The 22715-nt window shown below is 34.4% G+C and overlaps 2 protein-coding genes across 3 annotated transcripts; one reads left to right on the forward strand and one right to left on the reverse strand.

Moving 5' to 3' along the window:
- The first annotated feature begins 33 nt into the window (after positions 1-33).
- On the forward strand, positions 34-21828 carry eIF3f1 (eukaryotic translation initiation factor 3 subunit f1). Its single transcript, XM_065345545.1, has 8 exons — positions 34-181; positions 302-434; positions 504-574; positions 674-891; positions 975-1066; positions 1141-1391; positions 1454-1550; positions 21105-21828. Exons 2-7 carry the CDS (start codon positions 326-328, stop codon positions 1538-1540), a joined length of 828 nt encoding a protein of 275 aa, XP_065201617.1. The 5' UTR covers positions 34-181; positions 302-325; the 3' UTR covers positions 1541-1550; positions 21105-21828.
- mlt (tubulin folding cofactor E like protein mlt) lies at positions 1643-17869 on the reverse strand. Of its 2 annotated transcripts, none has more exons than XM_065345539.1 (8): positions 17443-17869; positions 14144-14424; positions 10306-10493; positions 8852-8958; positions 5038-5196; positions 4786-4937; positions 3276-3436; positions 1643-2381 (listed from the first exon to the last, which is right to left on the reverse strand). In XM_065345539.1, the coding sequence occupies exons 2-8, from the start codon at positions 14381-14383 to the stop codon at positions 2054-2056; spliced, it is 1335 nt and encodes a 444-aa protein (XP_065201611.1). In that variant the 5' UTR covers positions 14384-14424; positions 17443-17869; the 3' UTR covers positions 1643-2053. The 2 variants fall into 2 exon arrangements, with proteins under 2 accessions (XP_065201611.1, XP_065201610.1); XM_065345538.1 differs by lacking the exon at positions 17443-17869 and adding an exon at positions 16738-16984.
- Positions 21829-22715: the final 887 nt, after the last annotated feature.

The raw sequence follows: 22715 nt of genomic DNA on the forward strand, positions 1-22715 counted from the left end.
TGTTTTCTCAAATTTTACAAAAAAATGTGATGAAGGAATTTTTTTGTGTTTGTGTTTGTGATATTTTGGGTACGTTGCACGACGAATAGCACGATTTTCATAATCCGCGTGAAGAAAATTGAAATTTTCCAGTGAAAATTGATGAATATTGCTGAAAAATTCCATCAGTTTGCCGATATCAGTGAGTAATTCTCAATATCAACCATCTGTAGCTTCATAATTTCATATCGCTTACTGTTTATTGAAACCGTATCGTCAAAACTAAGTCTCTTATCTCTCCGTATTTGGTCTGCCGGCACAGATTCCATCCGAATAATTTGTCAAAATGGCTCTGAATTTGATGCTGAAGGTGCATCCGGTTGTATTATTTCAAATCGTCGATGCATATGAAAGGCGTAATGTCGATGCTTATCGAGTTATCGGTACTCTCTTGGGTATGTTTCGTTTCCTTATTCTACACTACTCGCTGCCTTCAATAAGCTATATTTGGTTCAATTTTTCAGGAACTGTGGAGAAAGGCGTCGTAGAAGCCACCAACTGCTTTTGTGTTCCTCATAAAGAACATGAAGATATTGTAAGTTCTAAGTTTCTAATCGATGTTATGTATTGGTAGTTGGTACGGATATGATAAGTCCCAGTATGCTGACTTACGTTTCTTTGATATCCTTAACAGGTGGAAGCAGAATTGATCTACGCTAAAGATTTGTATGATATGAACCAACAAGTGAACAAACAGGAAGTCATTGTTGGATGGTGGGCTACCGGACACACTGTAACGTCACACTCATCTGTCATTCACGAATATTATTCTAGAGAATGTTCAAATCCGGTCCATATGACTTTGGATACAACACTCAAAGGTGGTCATCTCGGATTACAAGCATTCGTAAAGTAAGTTTTCTATATTCGAGTGATTGTTGGCATAGTGAAATCGATCAGAATTATATTATTTATATACATTTTACTATTTTCAGTGTAACTGTTGGAGTACCCGGTGGTAAAACTGGATCACATTTTACACCTATTCCCGTCGAAGTTGCTTCATACGAACCTGAAGTTATATCTCGTAAGTTACATACAGGCCATTTGTTATTCCTCGAATGTGACCGTAAACTATTCAGCTTCAATTTCATTTTACAGTACGTCTATGCCAGAAAACCATCGCTTTGTCTCAAAAATGTGTCGAACCTACAGACGATTTAGAACGTATAGTCGAAGCTGCCGATAAACTGAAAGGTTTGATAGATAATGTTCTCGCTTACGTCGAAGATGTTATTATTGGAAAACGTGAACCGGATAACGAAATTGGTAGAACGTTGTTAGATATGGTACATAGTGTACCGAAAATGTCATCTGAACAGTTCCAGAATATGTTCAACTCTAATGTTAAGGTATGATTCATTGTACTGTTCAACTTGTATGGCATGATCCTTACATTTTTTTTTCTCTGCAGGATTTATTGATGGTTCTATCGCTGGCGCAATTAATTCATACGCAGTTGCAATTAAACGAACAATTGACCTTCCTTACTACCATATAATTTTGCCACGGTGAGTATATCTTTTCTTTTGAATATATTATTTGATCAAATACATGAACTTCAAATTATTCGTAGTATAAGCGATACAATAAATACTCGAAATATTTTTTAAAATTTTATTCACCTTTTTAAAAAATTGATTTATGTAGGAACATGTATGAGTAGGCTGTGTTTTCAACAGTAATATTGGCTTGAAATACCCCGTAGTTTGCTTAAAAGTTCAGTCAAGAGTAGAATGTGTATGAACAACTCGAATTTTTTGGAATTGTGTTCCCTTGAAGTATAGTATACTAATTACAAGTTTTTTAAAAAGGTTAAATTCAACAACTTAATTGTTAAAAATTAAATTAATGAAAGCACTCGCTCAAGTTACTTTTTAAAACTGAACTTCGTATAATCCTCTTTTATCTTCAATCAGAGTTAAATATACAGGTTTGTTAATATATTCTTTCAAACTCTGCTAGATTATATTACAAATTCTACGTTCTCATATGTATATGGGCTTCGATGTTCTTATTTGTTCAATTTCGACTCGACTATTATTTCGTCTCCGTTACGTATATTGTAACTGTACAACTGTTTGTTCGGAAATTTCATATGTTCCGGGCCGATGACCTGTTTCATATGTTGATTTGAGTAGAATAATTTCATCTTGGATGCTGACATATCGGCGAAGTTCTCTAATTTCTGTTTCAATTCGTTCACAGTTTGGTATACGTCGATACTGCGTTCTTCGACTAATGTTCCATAAATTATGGCTACTTTGACTTTTCTTTCTGGTGATAAATCGACATTTACTAAAGGGTCAAGTTTACCGTGGATTGAAACCAGTTCGGTGTACCTAAAAAAAATTGAGAAAAATTACAAAATGATTTTTTTTATTTATGAGAAAAGTAATATATCTGGAATTTTATAGCGAAATAGTTTCGGATTAACCGAATAACAGAAGCTCGAGCACTGAAATCTATTTCGGCGGAACTATTTGCCATATTATTTTCGAGCTGTGTTGATAATTGCGTAGTTATCCCTTAAAAGCATTAGTTGGTATTTTCATTTATTTATCGATTTTATAGCCAAGGCAAACAGAAAATTTTGCAATTATTGTTGTCTGAATAGTAAATAAAGATGATTTTCTATCTTCTCAAAACGTCGTAATGTGTTTGCATAAATTACTCGCTGAATTGCATTTTTTTCATCGAATCGGTGGACTTTTAATATTTCACTATTTCGTGTTTAGAAAACAATCAACTACATTTAAACATTTGTTTTGAATTGCGAGTACAGCTTTTTTCAAAATTAATTAATTCAATTTCACACCGACTCTTAGTAGCTAATAAAAGCTTTTGTTTTATGACTGATAAATTATATTCATTTATTCAAGTATTTAATTTCGATTAAAATACACCTCGTTTGAAGAGAACTAGAAGAAGTAATTGAACGCGGTTATAAAATCATTTTCGATTTACTATCGCATTTGCGATTCGAATAATAATTTTTCTTCTGCGTCATACAGTTCTATTACACATTATAAAAAGTGTACGGGCAGGCGTTTTTATAATTTTAGACTCGAGACCGCGTTACCAGGTAGTGTGGGCACTGGCAGTCGTCGTGTACAAAAATTATTTTCAAATTAAGCCCGTATTTTAATGAAGAAAGAAAGTAGCCACGAAAAGGTGCTCTAAAAGTAGGAAAAATCTAGTTGCAAGTTGATATATTGTATAATTATATAGCGAACCTTTCAGGTCGATCGCTTTCTGGTTTATCCATGTAGTAACGTATAAATGCCCTTTCGGCGTCTTCTCGTTCTTCTGATGTAATTTCACCGCCACCGTTTAATACTCTTATATTGGGAAGACGAGCTATCAGAAGCTGTCTACGTTCGTGTTTCGTGTATTCCTGTAATAAACACGTGAACGATATGTACTTGTTTATACGCTGCGCAACATAATACAACCTTGTAGTGTTTTAAAATGGTTTTAGTCGCGTATTTCGCTACTTCACGCCATTAATATTTTTCTCGTTTTGTTTTGGCAATCTGTGTTCTCGACATACCTGCCATTATAATCGTGTGGTTATGCAAGTTGAAAATTTATTCAATAATGATATGCGAGGAGGCCGATAAGAGATTAGTCGCGTTACATTACGAGGGAAAAAAATTATAGCGTCATATCTGCACAAAATTACACTCGACTTGGGAGGCTTTGAACGTACTGATTATGGGGCTTTTGTTCTTTGTTGTCGTCAATGCGTGAATAATGTTTATTTTAGAGATTCGAGTTGATCGAGAAAAAATTCATTCTCGCGAATTGAAAAAAATTTACCGTACAAAATTATTTAAAAGTGAACTTGAATTTTTTCCAGTCGAAAGGTTTTGCCAACTTTTTGTTTCAAGTTTACCATAGAAAATCCTTGTAAAAATTCCAATCGTTTAACAATACTTTTTTCTTCTGGTATCAAAATTGAGTGATTACTGATTAGCAACCAGGCAAATTTTTCAGAAAATGATGCCAAACAACGAAGTATGAGTTGTAGGTACATGTATTAAAATTATCGAAATATTACTTAGACAATTTCCAGCTTTTCCCAGCTACTTGAAAGTGTAATCGTGAGAAAAGTTTAGGACCATTTTTTTTGGAGTACCCTTCAATTTTTGAAAATTGTCTTGAAATTAAATTTTCCCTTTCACCTTTGAAAATAAAATATTTTCCCTAATACTTGACATTTCAGCTCGTAAATCATAGTTCAACTCGAATGATCCAAATATTTTCTGAACACGCTGCTAAACCAAAAGAAAAAACAAAATAGATCGCCAACATCAATTTTATTCATACGATCGACTTCGCAATACTAGAAAAAATCATTTGATGAAGGCGAATACCAAAACAAACCGCTCATTCCGACGACTGAAATATTGTATCATGAACTTCCGTTATGAATAATTATTTCACGTGCTCTGCGTACTTATCAGTCTAGTGTTCCTTTGTAAACTGTTTAGATTACACATAGGTAATTGCCAAATACGCGACTATAAACGCTGCACATTTACAATCGATAAAACGTTAAATTATAATAACACGTTAATCGTTTTACACACGCATGACCGAATGTTTGGTAGAAGTTTGGCTTTTGTCTTTCGAGAGAATCGCGGAATAAAAATTAGGAGCCGAGGAAATGAAGAATAAGGAAGGACAGAAAACGTCTCGCTTCATTGAGTACTACAGGTATTTCTAAAAAAATTTACATACCCCGAATAACGGGCAGCCTAGTACACGAAGACATTGCAAGGAAGGAAACCCGGATAATCTGTCTATATCGTCCCAAGTCGATAGTAAAGTGTTGTTCAAATTGAGGAATTTCAAATACCGGAATGAACTGTGTGCCGAATCTGATTCTATTTCTGGAAAAGTAAACAATTTTTTCGTCGATTGAGTAATCGATGTTACAAGAAACTACCTATGTGTTTTGAAATACGAGTGTATGCATAAATAAAGGCTTACCTGATGACTCTGACTGACTCTCACTTCGGCCATACTGTTCAGATGACGGCTGTCCTGTGCTGAGTGACGTCAAAGGACAATCGGCTAAAACCAGTATTTCTAATTTTGGAAACGCTTGGCCTAATTTTCGTATGACTGACCACGAAGATACGTGATTTCCTAAGGATTTATAATTAGAAAATGTTAATTAGTATAATATGACCGATATTTTTTCGTATGGGTGTCAAGCGTCAACTTGAAAGATAAAAATTTGGATTTTTGAAAAAGGTATGTAAAAATACACATGAATCTACGTATAATGTCCAGCTTGCTTAGTTGGGATTTTTATTGAAATATTTAAATTCCGTTTTCGATGACTCAGAAACTGAATAATTTTCTAGCTGAAATGATACTTCCACCTCCAAAAGCTTGCAAAGACTGGTCAGATCAATTTTCAATATTTTCTAGATTTCATCTGTAGTGCTAAGGGAACTTGAAGTGCCAGACACTCCGATGATAATTTTCTAAGATTATCTATTTGAAAAATTGCCTAACTTTGAACTTTTAAGAGCGTTCAGCATTTAGTCAAGACGAAAGGGAAGGAGTAAACTGTTCGAAGAACCTGCACAATATACCTACTGATTTTCTGTTCTAAAATTCCAAAATGAAAAAAATCTTTAAAAAATAGAGTTCACACGGATAATATTTTTGACAGAAGAAAAGTTGAGTATACATGCACGATAATTTTATAACTTTTTTTTTTTAGTTCTTAAATTTTATGCATCTTAAAAGAGGAGTGACGAGGTTTTAGAATTTTGAGCTTTGCCTTAAAGGAGGGATCAGAAAAAGTGAGAAATGAGAATCTACTTGTTGGCTGCTCGAGTTGATTTTCAATCATTTTAGAGGAAGTTATTTAGTATGTTCAAGAGGTTTTCATGGGTGATGAAAAATTGTTCTAGACTACTTTCAAATTAAAAAATCATTCTAATCTTAAAATTTGGTATAGGTATGTACTGCGTTGAAAAGTCACATAAATTCGTCAAAAATCAGAAAAACAATTTAGCAAATTGAAAATCTGGATTCTAAAGGTTCGAGTTTAAGTCGGAAAATTAGAGTGGTTTTAAAGTAGATAAACAAAACTTGATTATCGAATTCATCACTTCTTGTCATCATCACAGGGAAGAAATGAATCGTTATTTACAATATGCATTCTAAAGTCGAGGACAAAGAGTATTGTAAAGATCACCCTGACATTGAAACCAAGACGACAGATATTTTTATTTTCCCTTCGTAATGTCTGCTTTTGTGCGAGACGTACGTAAAATTAATCTTTCTTTTGCGATCTTCGTCTGTGTATTGATGATATACGCCGCGTATTTCTCTGTGCCGCGTGGTGTGCGAAATTCAAGGTCTATGTTAAGCTTTTCCTTTTGCATTTCTCTTTAAATTTCGTTCCGCTTTTGAGAACACGTAAGGAAAAATTTCTTGATATTCGTGTACTTATTAACGATAAACTTCAATTAACATTTGGCCGCATTTACCCTTCTTTTCTACTACTTTTTGCGAAAGATCACCACGCATTTTATTTTGCGATTCGGCAATACTTCGTAGTGTAGGTTAGAGCCAAACTTACTAATGTTTGTATACAAATATGATCAAGAATTTGAACAAGATCCAAATAATTTCTACAATTATTTCATAGACGTCTTTTTAACCAACTAGTAGGTCATTTATTTACAGAATCTAGGTTACATATTGTATTTTTAAACGGTCTTTTTTTTCATTTTCATTTTCGAAAGCTTCGTATTTATTTACACATTTTGCGCATACGTTCACCTTTTTGTTGGCCTGCTCGGTGGTGGTGGTGGTCGTAGCAAGCACACCTGTTTTAATACACTTCGATTGTTTATAAAATCGTGTGCTTCTGCTTACCTAGATGGTTTGAAGATAACTGCGTGATTAATGGATTGTAAATACGGTCTAATGGTTTTGCTTGGCGATAATTTGATAATGTAGGTTTTTATGTTTATTGAATGATTTTTCTAATGGCACGTCGAGCGTCGGCGGTTTAAGGGAGAACGCCGCAGCTCTCGTTTGGAATTTTTAAAATCAATTTTTGATTAATTTTGTTACGTTGTAAATTGAAAGGGTTGGGCGTTTTGGTATGAAATTTTGACCTCCGGCAGTCCTTTCGTTTATCGTGGATTGAATGTTCCAGTTCGAGTATGAGACGTGGTATTTTGCCCAAGGTTACACCGTGTTTCAGGCGAATTATTCTTTCAATTCGCAAAAAGCATTTTTGTAGATTTGTATAGATTAACATGTATTTTAAAATTATTTGGTGTTTTTTTTAGCAAAAGTGGCGAAGAAAACCGATATTTTTTCACTTCGATTTTTTTAAAAATATGTACATGCCTTGATTTGTGTCTTATTTTTGTAAGAATAATTTTCTTAATTTTTCTCAATCATTCACCAAATTTTACATTTTGTAAAAAGAATGCGCAAAGTATCAGAAAAAAATTTCAAAAATAGACTCTCTCATCCAAAAATTATTCTTTCTTGAAACAATTATCACATTTCGGAAAAAAAATTGGCATATATTATCTACACAACTTGTTCTTTCAGCAAAGATCGTAGTAACAAATCACGAAACATACAAATGTCGAAGGTTAAATAAAATTAGAGCATCTGCCGGGCCCAGTAACAGCGCTTCAAACACTGAAATGATTTGCCAAAACCGATAAAATGAGAAAATAGTATCTTTTATTTTGATTAAAATTCGAAACACAATTTTTGATGACGTTGAACGAAATATCGCGCATTTTTTTCTATCGTAATAATTGGTAAATGCTTTATCGCGAGTAATTACGTTGTGATACGATTATATTAATTGATAAGGCAGTGAAAAAGTTATGGTACGGGCACGTTGATTAGTTTTGAAAAAAGCTTTCATCGAATAGCGAGTTTGTAACACGATAATGATCTTACCAGCGCGACAAATCTAAGTACCTATGTACCTAAATCGTTACCTGCTGGAGGAATATTTTTCTAGCCTAGATATTATTATTATAAAATTGGTTTACGTTTATCTGTTTCTACAAATTTATGCGATTTACGGGCGTTTATTTCTTTTCAAGTTCGCCCACAAATGGTGTAGTAATTTTACTGTTGAGGTTGAATTATCGCGGCCACCGGAAATATTTGCCATATACCTATAATGCCTTTTTTCAAATGATGTGGTGTATGTACTGTTGTGCTGTGTACATTACATATGAACGGATAGTAATTTAGGTATAATACGAGTACATCGTAAAAAAGTACAATAAGACGTCGCCGTGAAAATAATTTATGAGTAAATCCGTAGTTTATAATCATATCATTCATATAAAATTGTTCTTTGTGCGTTCGCATGCTGCACAATAACGTTATTACAACTCCTATCACGAGGATTGCGTCCTTCTCCTTACTGCAGAACGCATTTACCATCATCATTTAGCGGGTAATTAAAGGTATTTTTAAATAGGTACTGCGCAATGCGCATCTGGTTACATACTATAGGACTTTTTGGACGAAAGAAGTACTCATAATGTACATAGTTCATGGGGTTTGAAAAATTACTCGTATTGGTTTAGGGTGTTACAAAGTTACAAACGTATGCAATGCATGGTAATCGTATCCTTGATCGAGTAAGGACACTGAAATCATAGTACTCTCGTAGTCGTAAGTATCGGTGCCCTGATTAAAAGTAGGTACTGAAGTGAAAGATAATGAACTTTACCAGCGCAGTATGATGGTGAAAAGTCAAAAGAGAGAAAGGAAATAGTACAGTACATACCTGTGAAATGAAGTCGTTTGACTGAAGGTAGACATATCAAATTGCCATCGTCGTCTTTCAAGTCAATATCATTGTATTCGTTCAGACTTAGGTGGAGTTCTTCAATGCTATAATATTAAAAAATAATATAAATTTAGCAAGTATTTAGTTTTTTAAAGCTTCAATTTAGGAAATAACTGTAAGCTAAAAAGCGATTCTGCTGCAAAAGAAATTGGCCCCCCTCATTTATAAATCAACAAATGATGTGGATTGCTAATATCTCAAAATTTTCATACTATTTTTCGCCATCATGTAACTTTTAACCTATCATTCGAAATGAAACTGGATAAAAAATTGTATGGTTTTGCTTCTTTGGGTTTAAAATTTTGTAAATTTAAGCATCTGCACTGAAATAAGAACAATAATTAGGTACCTAAATAATATTTCATTCAACTTCACCGAGAGATGTTTTGGTACGATCCAAAAATATTTTAGGGGTCTTTATTCCCGTCGTGAAATCAAAATCTCAAACTTTCGGATAGAGTTCTCAAATATGTACGTACGTGTCCGTAAAAAAAATTATATCAGTAGAGAAAGCGCGACGGAGGGGGTGAAAACGGAACTCCTAGACAAATTTCTCGGTTAGCGCCAATCGACGAACCCACTTGAATAATACGACAGTACGAGAAATAGAACCCAATAACAGAAGAACTTCTAAATCTTCAATTTCAATACACCATATTTAAAGATATAAAATTATTCGGCAGTTTCACTCCCAACTGCCTCTTCTCAAAAAAAAAACTGTCGAGCCTTGATCCCGCTTTTGTGAACCAACTATCGTCTGCTCGCGATGAAACATTAAATGATTTGGAAGTTCGAATCTGTGATGTCAAGGAAGGAGAGTGACTTAGTATTCACCTCCAACCAAAGTCCTATTGTCGAAATTTCACGAAGTATCGAGAAAAAATTTTAAGCAAATGATTGATTTCTAGCTGAAATCCCTATAAGAATTCTAAATTCTAAATATTTGAAATAATTTTTCTGGATACACTCTGCTATTGGCTCATTGGTGTTCAAAAATGTCAAATTTGCTTCGATATTCAATAATCATTCGGTCATTCAACATGGGTGACACGTAATTGATGAAAGTTACAACTACACGTACGAATACCCACATCGAAATCGTAAGTAAGACATTATTGAGCAACGAAAAACGGGACAACATTCAAGGAAACTAACAGCTTATTGATCAATACACGGTTGAAAAAAAATTAGTATCGTTTAAACGTAATTAAAAACGAGCAATTTACGAGTCACGAGTCGTACTACTCGTAATATCTTCACTGTTAGATAGAGAGAAGATACCGTACCGAAATTATGCAACGAGATAATCCTCGATGATCTTCTCCAAAAAAAAAAAAAAAAAACGAAACAGTAGGTACATATAATTTTTTGAGTAAAAAATATGAACTTACTTAGGAAGTAATTTTAATATTCGCGTGACATTTGTCCACGTTATGTGTGTGGCATTTAAAACGATGCTTTTTAAGCTGGGAAAATGTTCCGCTTGCTGTTCCTCGCATCTCAGTACATCTTCGCTGAGATCGTTGAAACTTAAATTGGCAAATTTCAGTTTCGGCATTATCCTTAATATAGTGAGAATCTGCAAAACAATATGACGTATATTTTAGAAGTGGCGGAAAAAACGTCGTAGTGCAAATTAATCGATATCATTGTTTAATGCATGCGTAAGTATCTATAGGCTGTGATCTTGAACCTGCTTATATTTTTCCGTTAAACTGGTTTAATGGCCTATTCCAAATTTAGTAGTGTCCACTTTGGAGTGCGTGATACGTCGCGAGAATCGTCTGGTGTGCGTTTTTTTCCCCTCGCAGGTTTATTTATTTATTTTTTGTGTACTACAAATACGATGTCGTTTCGGTAATATAAAAAAATAAGGATGTAATTCGACTGTATGTAAAGTATGACGTGTGCAACGAACTTGACCGATCGTAATATAAAAGATTTGGTATTTGAAAAGATTCATTGCCAGGTTTAATTATTATTGTGTGTATGGCTTGTAGCGATGGCGTCGTAAATCAATGGGCATTGTTCTAGTAGATAACAGATAAGTAAGTACTTACAGGTCGAATGAAAATGGTTACATCTCCACGAGTAATCTTATTGGGTCAATTTTTTAGTACCTTCATTTATGAATCTGCTATACTCGTAGAGTATATCTCGATGCTTAGTTTTTCAAAGAAGAATATTATGTAGGTAAGTTGTTGGATTGTGAGGTAGTGGCCAATTGGCCATTTTTTCAATATTAAGAATGCTGGATTAGCACGTAAAACCATATGATGTTGTAGAGTGGAGTAGATTAGAGGTGAAATTGCAGTGTTTTGGTAGATAATGAGGCTGGTTACCTAATACAAATCGCACCTTGGGAGTAATAAGGTTACATCTCAAAACAGTGAAATTTTACAGGAGAGTGATTTTCTTTTTTTCAAAAACTTGTTTCATTATTTTCATCAACTTATAATTAATTGTGAGGAATGAATAGCACCTCATTTTAATGATCTGGTATCGTACCATCATTTAGCATAAGAACACTTTGAAAAATAAAATCTTAAAGAGGAAATATATTATTTCAATTTTTGGAAAACATTTTGAGTTATAACCTTTCATTAAAATTAATCTGGAGGCGAAAGGAAGCGTCCAAAAAAAAAAAAATCATGTCAACAAAGTTGTAGAGAATTGAATTTTCAATCGACGTAATGTCGTTAGTTTTTTTCTAGAGTGCTTAGTTTTTGAGTTTTTCTCAAAAACTAAAATTTCATCACGTGCAAATTTATTTTTCTGAAAAGTGATAGATTTAAACATTTTTTTCCATTTGGTACACTACAAACCAATAAAAAATACACTTCTTGTGACTATTTCTATCTGACAAACATTCAAAACAATCAAAACTGTTTTTCAACACTTTGTATGTACAAAATTTACTCACAAAAGGCGGAGTTTTTTGGGATATACCCTTATAACTCCAAACAACTTGCAATGTTGTTGGGATTTTGAGTTAGGCCATTTGCGTTTTTTACAAGATCTAGATATTGTACCCAACTCAAAGTGTTATTTTTGGTTGAAGGGGGTCATACAAACCCCAAAAATGCAAAAAAGTCAAAATCGATTTTTTCGAGATATGTAACCTTAAGTATTACTCCCATGGTGCGATATGACGCTTGAAGTTTGGATTTTCTACAAAAAATGAGGTAAAAGACATTTTGTCACAACAATAATTGTATGAGCAGTGCCTAACTCTCAAGTCCTGTCTACTCCAAAAATTAAGCATATTTACCTACTAGAATTTGGGAATTACCAAAAAGCAGTATTGCATTTTAGTGGATCATCTTTTGTCAACTTTTTGTGCTGTTTAATTTTCTTCAACTTTGACAAAATATCTATGCTGTTTTCGTGTTCTTGGAACTTTGATTATAACTCTTAAGCAATACATAGCCTACATACAAATTCTGACCAACATTATCATATGGGACATTTTTGAATTTCTGATCTGTAGTATAGGTAGAGGTATATATTTTCTAATATGCTTCGATGAATTTCCTTTAGATTACTGTGTAATTTTTTAATTTTTAGAGTAGGTATTTCTGCATGAGTTTGGATATAGAACTATTCGTTGATATCTATCTACTTTTCTACCTAGTTTAACATGATTAAGTATTCCATTTTTTTTTTGTACATTTCTGTATTTTTCGATTTGGAATCGATGACAGGGAACTACTGGAATTTAATGAAAATAACAGCACAAAAATAATATAATTAGTGAAATCTATTAAATTGTTACGGAATTTCATTGATTTTTTTTTGCAGTAATATTTCTGCGTCTTACTCGAATTCCAGTGATTTTTCATTGATTTCCTGATGATTTTAGTCATTAATTCCATTTTGGTGAAATTTTGGTACTGTTTTTCTCTCGTGATATGATTCATGCATTTTTCGATTATTCACAAACAATTTTAATTTGAAAAAATTGAACTTTTCTTGAAAGTTATTTTTATAAATCGTGATTGGAGTTCTTATTCGGGAAGGAAAAGTTGAAATTTACAAAATTGAGTCTTGAGTAATTTTTACTGGCTGACGTAATATTACTCGTACCGTACTGGAAATTCGTTGGGAAGCGGTAATAATTTGGGGGGGGGATCATTGGTTGGAATATCCTCAAATTTTTTCATAAAATTCTAAAAATAATCTCTATTATTTTTTAAAAAATACGTCGTAATATTCAAGTATGTACAAATATCCACAACGCAGGGCGAAATGCGAGGAAAAGCACCCAAACCAGTTGTTCAAATTACATTCGAACTGTACAAAAATCAAGCCACAACTCATTAATAGATTTTTTTCAACTTCATTTCACGAATGATAAACAAACATAAAGGATAGTTGATTAGAATTCGTGATCAACTGATCCTCCTCAATAAGCCATTCAAGGACAGCGATTCGATTTGCGAATCGAACGTAGTGGAATTTTACGACTATACGTATTTCATGTAGCGCCAACGAGTTGATGAAAAAATTTGTCAAAAAAAAAAAAAACTAGTCTGTACTCTCCATTGACATACGTATTTACGATTCGCTTTTCGTTATGGTGATCTGATGTACTAATAGAGAAGTCAGCGAGTAGGTAGGAACTAGGAAGTCATACTACTACGTAGTGATATATACAATATACATGGCTGAATACACACTGTGTAAGTGTAACCCATTTACTTAGCCTAACTAGATATATTTTGTCATCATTGTTATAACCTATTTACTGTAATAGAAAACCAATTAAGTAAGCTTTTTTTTTATTGGATTTAAATATGTAGCTGTTGCTGTTGCAATAGTTTTTCAATGAGTGTTTTTCTCAATAGTATTTTATAATAATAATAAAATATAAATAGGTAGGTGCTGGCCACTGGTGATGAGTAATGAGAAAAAAAAGTATTATATACCTATATTTTGTGGAGCTTAAACGATATAATAAGTTGATGACGTCATTAATATAGAGCCAGGATTCTGCCTTCACGCTAAACCGTTTGAGGAAAAAATTTGATGAGAGTAAGAGAGAAAGATGAGAGGTGTGCTTGTGTGATTTGTGGCTTATTATTAATTAGACATCGCAATATTATATAAATTTTTCCTACATTTTCTTGATTAATTATCGAGCGTGAATGTTATTCGTACACATCGTAATAGCTATACAATATTGTGATGATATAAGAATAATGTGTATTATCGGAATGTGAAGATTACCTCGTTCCATTGTGAAAGATTATTTTGAGCTAAATCTAAATCCTCGACGGTTTTGCATTTTTCTTTTAAATCTATTTCATGGCCCGCTGAATCGATATCACAGTCGTTTAGGACTAGTAAAGATGGTATGTACTTTCGAGGACTACGTTTTGGCACGTATATGGCCACCGGAGTTTGATCGAATATCTCATCTCCGTATATTCCATATTTCTCGTTGATAGCTTCCAATAACGATGGCATTTCTGCAGTAGAGGCAATGTATCGGTTTATTCGATCGTACGCTGTAAAAGAGCAACAAATCAGACGCGATAGATGAAATGCTGAGTTGCATGAATATTTCATACGTGTTTACTTAGGTAATAATAATGTGTATTGTAGGTACTTAGGTAGAGTCGGTACCATATGGCACGCGTAATGAAACTTGGTAATTTTGAAATCGACCTAAGAGCTACCTAAATGTGTAAGCGTATATGTACGAGTATATTATGTGTCGATATTTGAAACTTGTTTAATCTGATAAAAATTGAAAAAGTAGATATAAACAAAGAAAGGAGAGAAAGAGAGAAAGAAGAAGCGAGTGAGAGGGAAAAAAGAGCGATCGGTGACCTCGCGATACCAAAGTGTGCGGTCTGTCACGATTAATTTGAATGGATGGTGAGGTGGTTTGATTGTCGAGATGTGGCTGTTTTTATGCAGGGAAGAATCCCCTTTGCTTTCGAGGATAGTTTATACTTTATAGCACATACATAATATACTAGCCATGGCATCAGTGCATTATGTAACAGCGGACAAGCCTCGTGATTTGCAATCTCGGATAGACTATAAAGCTGCGAAGTACACGGCAGAATGCGCGTAGTTGCCAAGTGTGTAGAAAAAAAAACGATCGAGCGGATGGTCTGAAGAAAAAGAAGTATCTACGCGTGAAAATAATACGCACATATACTGAAGTCTGAATTAATAGGACAGATGAGATTTTCGAATGTAAAATCGACTAATTAAGGCGATTTTTTCCAGTCCTTTTTGCATGATGGCTATCGACCGTCGAGTTGCCTTCGGTGTAAATAGGTACACGAGTTAATGCACGAGTAGAATCAAGATGCGAAACTTACAATCAAGCTTGTGGGTTTTCGTTATTTCGTAATTCGAATATGATTACGTGAAATTACTCGATCGCGAGATTGTTTCGCAAATATATTCGTAGATGATGGTAATACACACACGTACATTTTGTTTAGGTGTATATCGCGATTCGCGAAATACTCGTTATAATGGCATAGCAATGCAATTTGATCGAAAGTTCGACTCTCCTTTGCTGAGATTATTTTCGTGGGTCGTCATTAAGCTACGCATTGTCGTAATACCCTCCCCTTTTTTACTTTCGACTTTCGTAAAAGGGTACACGTGACTGGGTATTATCAGATTTTCACCGTTGGGCACTGGGGTGCACGTGTGTCACTTGCAGCGGTACAAATTCGCGATTTATTATGGAATAGGAGTCGTGCGGGGTGTTTGAATGAAAAAGTACTAGATAAGAAGTTAACAAAGGGTGCACCCTGCACAATGTAACGAAGCAAAGGTCTAGCCTTTTTCGAAGGAGGATTGATTTTATTTTTTTTTCGTTGTTGAATGGAATGGTTTTATGACGTTTTGAATGCAGAGGAGGGGACAGGATCACGATTGTGTTGTATATGAGGAAATTGGGCGACGTAGAAATTTGATCAAATGTATCAATTTTAAAATGTTTTTCGAGCAATCGATTCTTTCAAAATTACAGTGCTGTGTCTTTACTATGAGCTTCAGTTGGTGATTATTTCTGAGTTTTATTTCAACGTTTACAAGTTTATTGAAAAATTAATTGGTTTCCAGAGTTGATATTTTGTTTTTGTTAAGGGGGGGGGGGGAGGTGAAAAACGAGTGACACTGATTTTGTTTTTCGAAAGAACGCAGTTACTGGAATCCTGTGAAGCTCTTTTTCTATAAATATTGAAAAATAAACATAACATACATTTTTCGCAAACCTATTTCTGTTACATTTTCGACGACGACGTTCGTTTCCTCAATTATCGTTCAAATTAAATACGATTAAAAAAAAATCTTTTCATAGCCTCTACCATACCCCCACTTTAAAATCTATTACACTTGTTCCTTTTAGTTTTGAATAACGTTTCATCCTTAAATTTTCAAAACGGGCAATAATGTTCATCAAAATTTTTTTGTTGAAGACTATTCGGTTCGTTGTTCTAATATATTTAATTAATACTTTTCAGTTTGGCCATTCACCGTACCTTATTCTTTTCTTTCAATTTGTACTTTTTGCATTCAATTTGACGAGTTCTCTGTAACTTGGCTGCTAACGTCAACTCACTGTACCAAATTGGGACACCTTGTATAGCGCTTATTGTTTCTCGCGTATTTGTAGGGTATACCCTACCTATTACCTATTCCATACCCAACCAAATCTATGTACTCGTTATAATTCGGAAGCATGTCATTTGAGTAGTCGAATTCGTTTTCAAGACTTCAAGTCGATGACAAAATTTAGAACGCGATACGTAGTAGGTACCTAATTCGGGACAAAGTAACGAGTAGCTTACCTATTACGTAGTACGTAAATACATACAACATATACTATATGTACTGTACGTAAATAAACTAGGAAGAAAAAAATTGCGTTTCCGTGTAAAAAATTTTGCGTTCACGCGACAACTCGAAAAAGAATCGATTAGGTATATTATATCGTCGTAGGTTGAATTTACTATAACGAAATGAAAAGAAAAAGGAAAACACGAAAAAGAAACAGAAAGGAAAAACACTCCGCGTCGCTTGTCGTGGTCAATAGCTTACACTTACACAAAGGAACACTAGTAGGTAGGTGTACCTATAACGTTAGGAGTTCTTTGCTCTTTGGTATTTTTTTGTTGTTGTTTATTTTATTTTTAATCAAAGGGGACATATACTCGTGGAATTCGTTTGTGTAGCTGTAGTAGTGTACCTGGTCCTAAACCTAGTATGTGTACTAGAATGTAAACAAAACATAGTTACGTAGTACTTATTTAGGTAAATACTTGGCAATGTAAACGTAATTCTTTTCAAAGGACATCCAAGTACCTATGTATTAGCGAGTACGTTCAGTAGTACAGTACTACAATATATGCGAGAAGTTGGTAAAAATTCACTGTACTGTAGATTGAGTGATACCCGTGCTAGCGTTACATTATTACAACACGCAAAATATAGTGTCTATGTAGTAGATTATATTGCACGTTAATGAATTACGTAAGTGAGTATGTGTAGTATACCTGGATTTTTATGAATTACTGTATCTCGACGTACGCATGTATACGTATGTTATGCATGAAAATATGTAATCACTTCACAGTATTATACGATCTTTGTTGGCGACACAACACAACACATAACTGATAATAAAAATATAGGTAAAAACGACAACGAAGACAACGGAGATAAAGATGAGCACGAAAAATTACCCGACGATTATAATTACGTCTCTTTTTTGCGTTTGTGTGTAAAGAAAAGCTACCGAATTACATAAACGAACACATGTATATTCGAGCACAACGAAGTAAAAAAAGAAACCTTTCACTTTAATATAATACACACATTAAAAAACTAGACGTACGCATTAGAAGAAAAAAATATTAAAACGCATCGAGCTATTCGACTCCGTCTCCGTAGAGCGCCCAGCATACGAATGTAAATAAAAACAGCTGATTTTCCTGATAAAACGTCGTTACAAAAAAAAATCGCCTCAACGCAACGTAGTACTAGAGACGCAATACGATCTGCGCAACACATTGGCCGCGTTTGTTGTGACACCCCCGTTCCCCGTTACCCTAGACGGACGCGTGTTATCACAGGCTAGAGTTTGTTTGTAAATACAGCAACGCTGCGCGTTCTCGCTATTGGATTGGCGTTTTCCTTGGTGAGATGGAAATTCGCGAACGCGAATACTGATGTTAGTGCTACGATTGGAGAATGCTGCCTCAACTTTGAGCTTTACCAATTGAAGGGCTAATTGTGAAAGTCGCCTTAGTCATTTTTTTGTTCACACAACTTTGAACATTTTTTTTTCATATTTCATCAATTTTAAAGGGAAAAATGAGTATTGTAATGCATTCTGGGATAGTTGAAGATGTTTTTTTAATACTTGACCATGAAGTTTTTACATTATCACTGAAGCAGGACAACAAACGTTTTCATTGATTTGTACAAAAATCACTGCTGACTAAGGCGACTTTCACAATTAGCCCTTCAATTCGAACGGCGATGATCATTTTTACGTTGACGAGGGGACGAGCGAGGGCCTATTTGTCTCATAGTTAACTCGAATTCGGCGATAATTTTTCAATTCCAGGTGAGAATTATCTATTGCAGCGAGTGATAGAGGTAGAAAGGACGCACGTTTGAAGTCTTTGTTTGCTGTATGATCGCGTGAATAGTATAAGAAATAACCGTGCGAAGCGTTACCGTATAGAAGGTCACGTTGTCCCCCTTCGATTTGAAGCGGATCTGAGCTCGAGTTGAGAGCTTCAGCTTCGTGCAATGTGTGGGACGAAGTAAAGGGTTAAGCAGCGTAGCAGGTATATAGATCTACGAGGTGGAGAGGTAATAACAGTAAACAAAACTTGTCTCTCCGGATCGTCGATCCTCTCTCCCTCTCTTCAGGCACTCGTACCATAACTGGATCGAGATCGCGAATGGTCTTTGTCTGTGTAAAATTGCGACGTTAAATTTTATAAGAGATGAATTTTTTTAGGTCATTTCGTACCGATATTTACATTTTTACGTGGATGGGTACTTATGCACCTTATAATATCTACATAGAGATTTTGATACCCACGCGACTAGCCTTAAGCGTCGAAAGGCTGCGAATTTCGAATTTCACCGTACCGTACGTGCTGTTGCTATTTGTTGGCTCTTCTTTTCTTTTACTTTACCCATTACTCCGCTCGATCCTCCAATCATTATATATTTACTGTTTCAAATTATGTTGAAAAATTTTGGCGTTGGCGGGTTGGTAATACGCTAGTGTACGTGTAGTCGGGTACACGTGCGAGTGCGACGTGCATGTGCAATTGCGCATGCAAACGTTTCATTTCATTGTCTCATGTCTGGTATTCTACAGTGCTGGTGAATTGAAGAAACACACGTTTATAAGACTTATGTGCATGCGTATGCAAATAAAAAAGCTCGCAACTCACGTATTATGGATTGCTAACTAGTGACTACCTACTTGATACCTAGACCTACTCGCGGACTGAATGATGGTGAAATGATGCGCAGATTGTCGCATTGAATGACTCGTTTACATGAAATTATCTTTCGCGGTTTTGGTTTCGTGTAATGCGAAACTGAATATTTACAACTTGTTTGGATGTAAAAGATTGTCTTGCGAGGTGTTTTTTACGGGTAATACGAGGGCGTATTGTTTTGCAAGGTTCTTCATACCATTCCTAATCAAATTGTCTCAGGAGAAGAGTGAAAAGCGAGTTTCATCTACGAAATGAGTTTTATAAACGAAGCATTTGATTGAGGAAAGTGAAACGAATTAGAAATAGGAAGGGGTAAAGAGATCGGTGCTCGGTTAGTGACTGTCAAAAGGCCAAATGTGGCGTTGAAAAAAGATAGGAATTGCCGATCAAAAGCTTAGGCTTAGGTATGGGGAGCTCACAAGATAGCGTACCTGTTGTCTTAAATGGTAGCGAGGAAACGTACTATGTCATGCATTTTCAATAATACGTAGTCATTCTTATTCTCAACCCGCCGTAGAAGAATAATCATCGGTGGAAAAGAAAATCCTTCACCTTCTAGTCTGTTGAAATTAGGTTCTAGAAGAGATCGTTTTGCTAGGTTTTGATAGCTCTTTAAAAAGTGCATTAAAAATCCCTCCTGGCGCAACATTTCTGTACCGCAATTGGCCTAAAGATCTGATTAATGTCTGAAAATTTTTAAAAAAATTAAAGAAACTGTTTGAAAAATTTGCCAAAAGTGGTTTTGCAAACACCCCAAAAAATGGAGATGAAGAACACTCTTCGAGGGGAATTTTAAATCATGTCATGTTTTTTGCGTGGAACTAATAATTGTTTATGAATGTGATTGAGCCCAAAACTATTTTCTTATCTGATCTGTAAGTGAGCTAAATTGGTCGATGGATGGTGTTCTCATAAAGAACAATTGCAATTTTTTTCTTCATTCGTTTCAAGTCAAATCTGAAGAAAATTTAATAATTTTGTAAGCAGTAAATTAGAAATAGTAGGTACTTACCTATCTCATAGATTGCGGTAATTAATCAATTACTGTAATGAAGTACCTTCTCATCGCTTTTATAATGATCACCTGAATGTGGAAGTTGAATTTAATGATAACTTATGTGCGAGTACGCATCCGTCGTTATCATTTAGTCTGTTTTAATTCAGTGTTGTACGGTAAAATACCCTGCGAGCGTGGAAATTATTGATAATCTTGATAAAATTGAAATGAGAAAAAAATCGGAAGAAGCGAGCAACTTTCAAGTCTCGAGTGATGATTTAAATTAACGCAATAAATGCGGTAAATTCTGATTGATACAAGTGCGAGTAGTTTTCTTATATAAACGAGTAATAATAAATATTACGCGTGGGTTTGATAAACTCAATTAAATGAATAGGTAAGCCTAAATACAGGTGCGAGATTTGCTCCCAGTTCGATCTAGTTTGATTTGAAATTAACTGTAGTTGTAGTTGATCGATAAAAATATCTCGAGATGTAAGTACCTATGTGCTACTGAACAGTACACTGCAAAATACCAGAACAGTTGTTTTAGTGAAATATCTTTATATTACATAATTATAAAATTTCTAAAACTGAAGGATGCTTGGCTTATTTATAGACTTTTGCATTAATATTTGCAACAGCGAGTATTGGTTTGTCTCTAATGTTTTTTTTAATGTTTTGTTTTCAGATTCAAAAATACACTTTGTACGAAGTTAACTACATACAAGTAATTCAAATCCATAGATGAAGCATTCTCCGTACATCATCTCTCATGTCATAGTATCCGGCTAATAATCAGATAAAATGTTCAAATTGATTCCAAAACCATCAATACACACTCACTCAAGCCCATTGTCAAGATCATCAAAGCTAAACCCCGATAATGACCTCGATGAATCGAAGTACTTTGACCTAAGATCTATTCCTTTGAACTTCAAGTCGACCATGATTTACAGGTTTTAGGCCATCAGTTTCCCTTTTTTCATGTACGCGTAGCGCTGTGTTAACGGTTGCTATGAACTGTGCGAACTGTTCGTCTTCGTATAGGTAGTGATAATGCCATGCCTATTGATGCATAAATTCTCACTATGCAGTATGCACTCGTACTCCAGAATATAAAAAGTTTCTCTGCGTTAAATCGTAGATGTACAAAAACCTGTAATCGAGTTTAATTTACCATCATCGAACTCGAACGCCTAAATAAGTAGATATACAATTTACTGGCGTTAAAAGGGCAACTGATGATATGCTATTGAAGTTTTTAAAATGAACTGTTATTACGAGCATTTTTCATAAAAATCTCACGTTTCGATCATCAAATCTGTGTATAAATAATTAACTACATAGATGAAAAAAATATGTCGTACCTATGGCGATTTTATTCATTTGAATTATATTTTCTTATTACCTTCGTTGTTTTGTTTTTAATTTTTATTATTTTAGATCGGTCAAATCTTGAATTGAAAAGGCTGAGTTTAATGGTTAGGTTTCAATTATTTATTTTTTTTAAAATTATAATTCATAATCGTAGTTGTGCTCAACATGTTAAGTTTAGATTTTTTCTATAGTAATTTTAAAAATTGATTTTTATCGATTAAAAGAACTATAGTTAACCGTTCAATCCTTTCAATTTTCCATTTTCCGCATTCAAAATTCTACACCTAAATTGTTATTATGTACCTATTTTTTCTCTCGTTCAGTTCAGTAAAATAGAAAAAGCCAAGGTTTATCGACTACACTGTACCTACCTGTAAACCCTTATAAGGAAACTTGTTCGTGGATTTAGTACTAGTCTAGTTAACAATTATTATTATTGTTGAAGCTATTTGATATTTAAAATCTTATCTTCTTTTGAATTTCAAATTTTATGTCATTATAATGATGTACTCCTGCATTGCGATGGCGAGTATTGGATATACGTAATTAGAGTTTGTTCGCTGTTGTGTGTGAACTTGTAGATGTGAGTAGTGAACGAAGGTGAGGGTGAATAAACTTTCGTCTTGACTCTTGAGTGACACGAAATCTAAATAATGTGAGATTACCGCGTTTGTTCGGAATATTTTTCAATTATAGGCTAATTCGTTCTTTTGCGCCTAAAATAGTGAATTTAGGCAACTTCATACTCTCGTGTGTACTTGTACGAACATACGTTACGGCTACATGACTGACTCGGTCTTCGGCCATCGGCAAATCCAATTTCTATAAAATGTATTACTGCGTAACAATACTTGGTGAGTGGCCGAGTGGGTAGTGAGTACCTGGTCTGAATAGTAGTTTTCAAATTTTCAATGAGGACTCT

Source organism: Planococcus citri, chromosome 1 (genome assembly GCF_950023065.1).
Source record: "Planococcus citri chromosome 1, ihPlaCitr1.1, whole genome shotgun sequence".
In the NCBI taxonomy this organism is placed as follows: Eukaryota; Metazoa; Arthropoda; class Insecta; order Hemiptera; family Pseudococcidae; genus Planococcus; species Planococcus citri.

Coding starts and splice junctions, on each gene's coding strand:
- eIF3f1 (XM_065345545.1), top strand. CDS start 326: ATGGCTCTGAATTTGATGCTGAAGGTGCATCCGGTTGTATTATTTCAA. Junction 575..673: donor ATAAAGAACATGAAGATATT/GTAAGTTCTAAG, acceptor TATCCTTAACAG/GTGGAAGCAGAATTGATCTA. Junction 1,067..1,140: donor CGAACCTGAAGTTATATCTC/GTAAGTTACATA, acceptor TTCATTTTACAG/TACGTCTATGCCAGAAAACC.
- mlt (XM_065345538.1), bottom strand. CDS start 16,768: ATGTTGTATGTATTTACGTACTACGTAATAG. Junction 4,938..5,037: donor GAGTCAGTCAGAGTCATCAG/GTAAGCCTTTAT, acceptor TTACTTTTCCAG/AAATAGAATCAGATTCGGCA. Junction 2,382..3,275: donor GAAAGCGATCGACCTGAAAG/GTTCGCTATATA, acceptor AATTTTTTTTAG/GTACACCGAACTGGTTTCAA.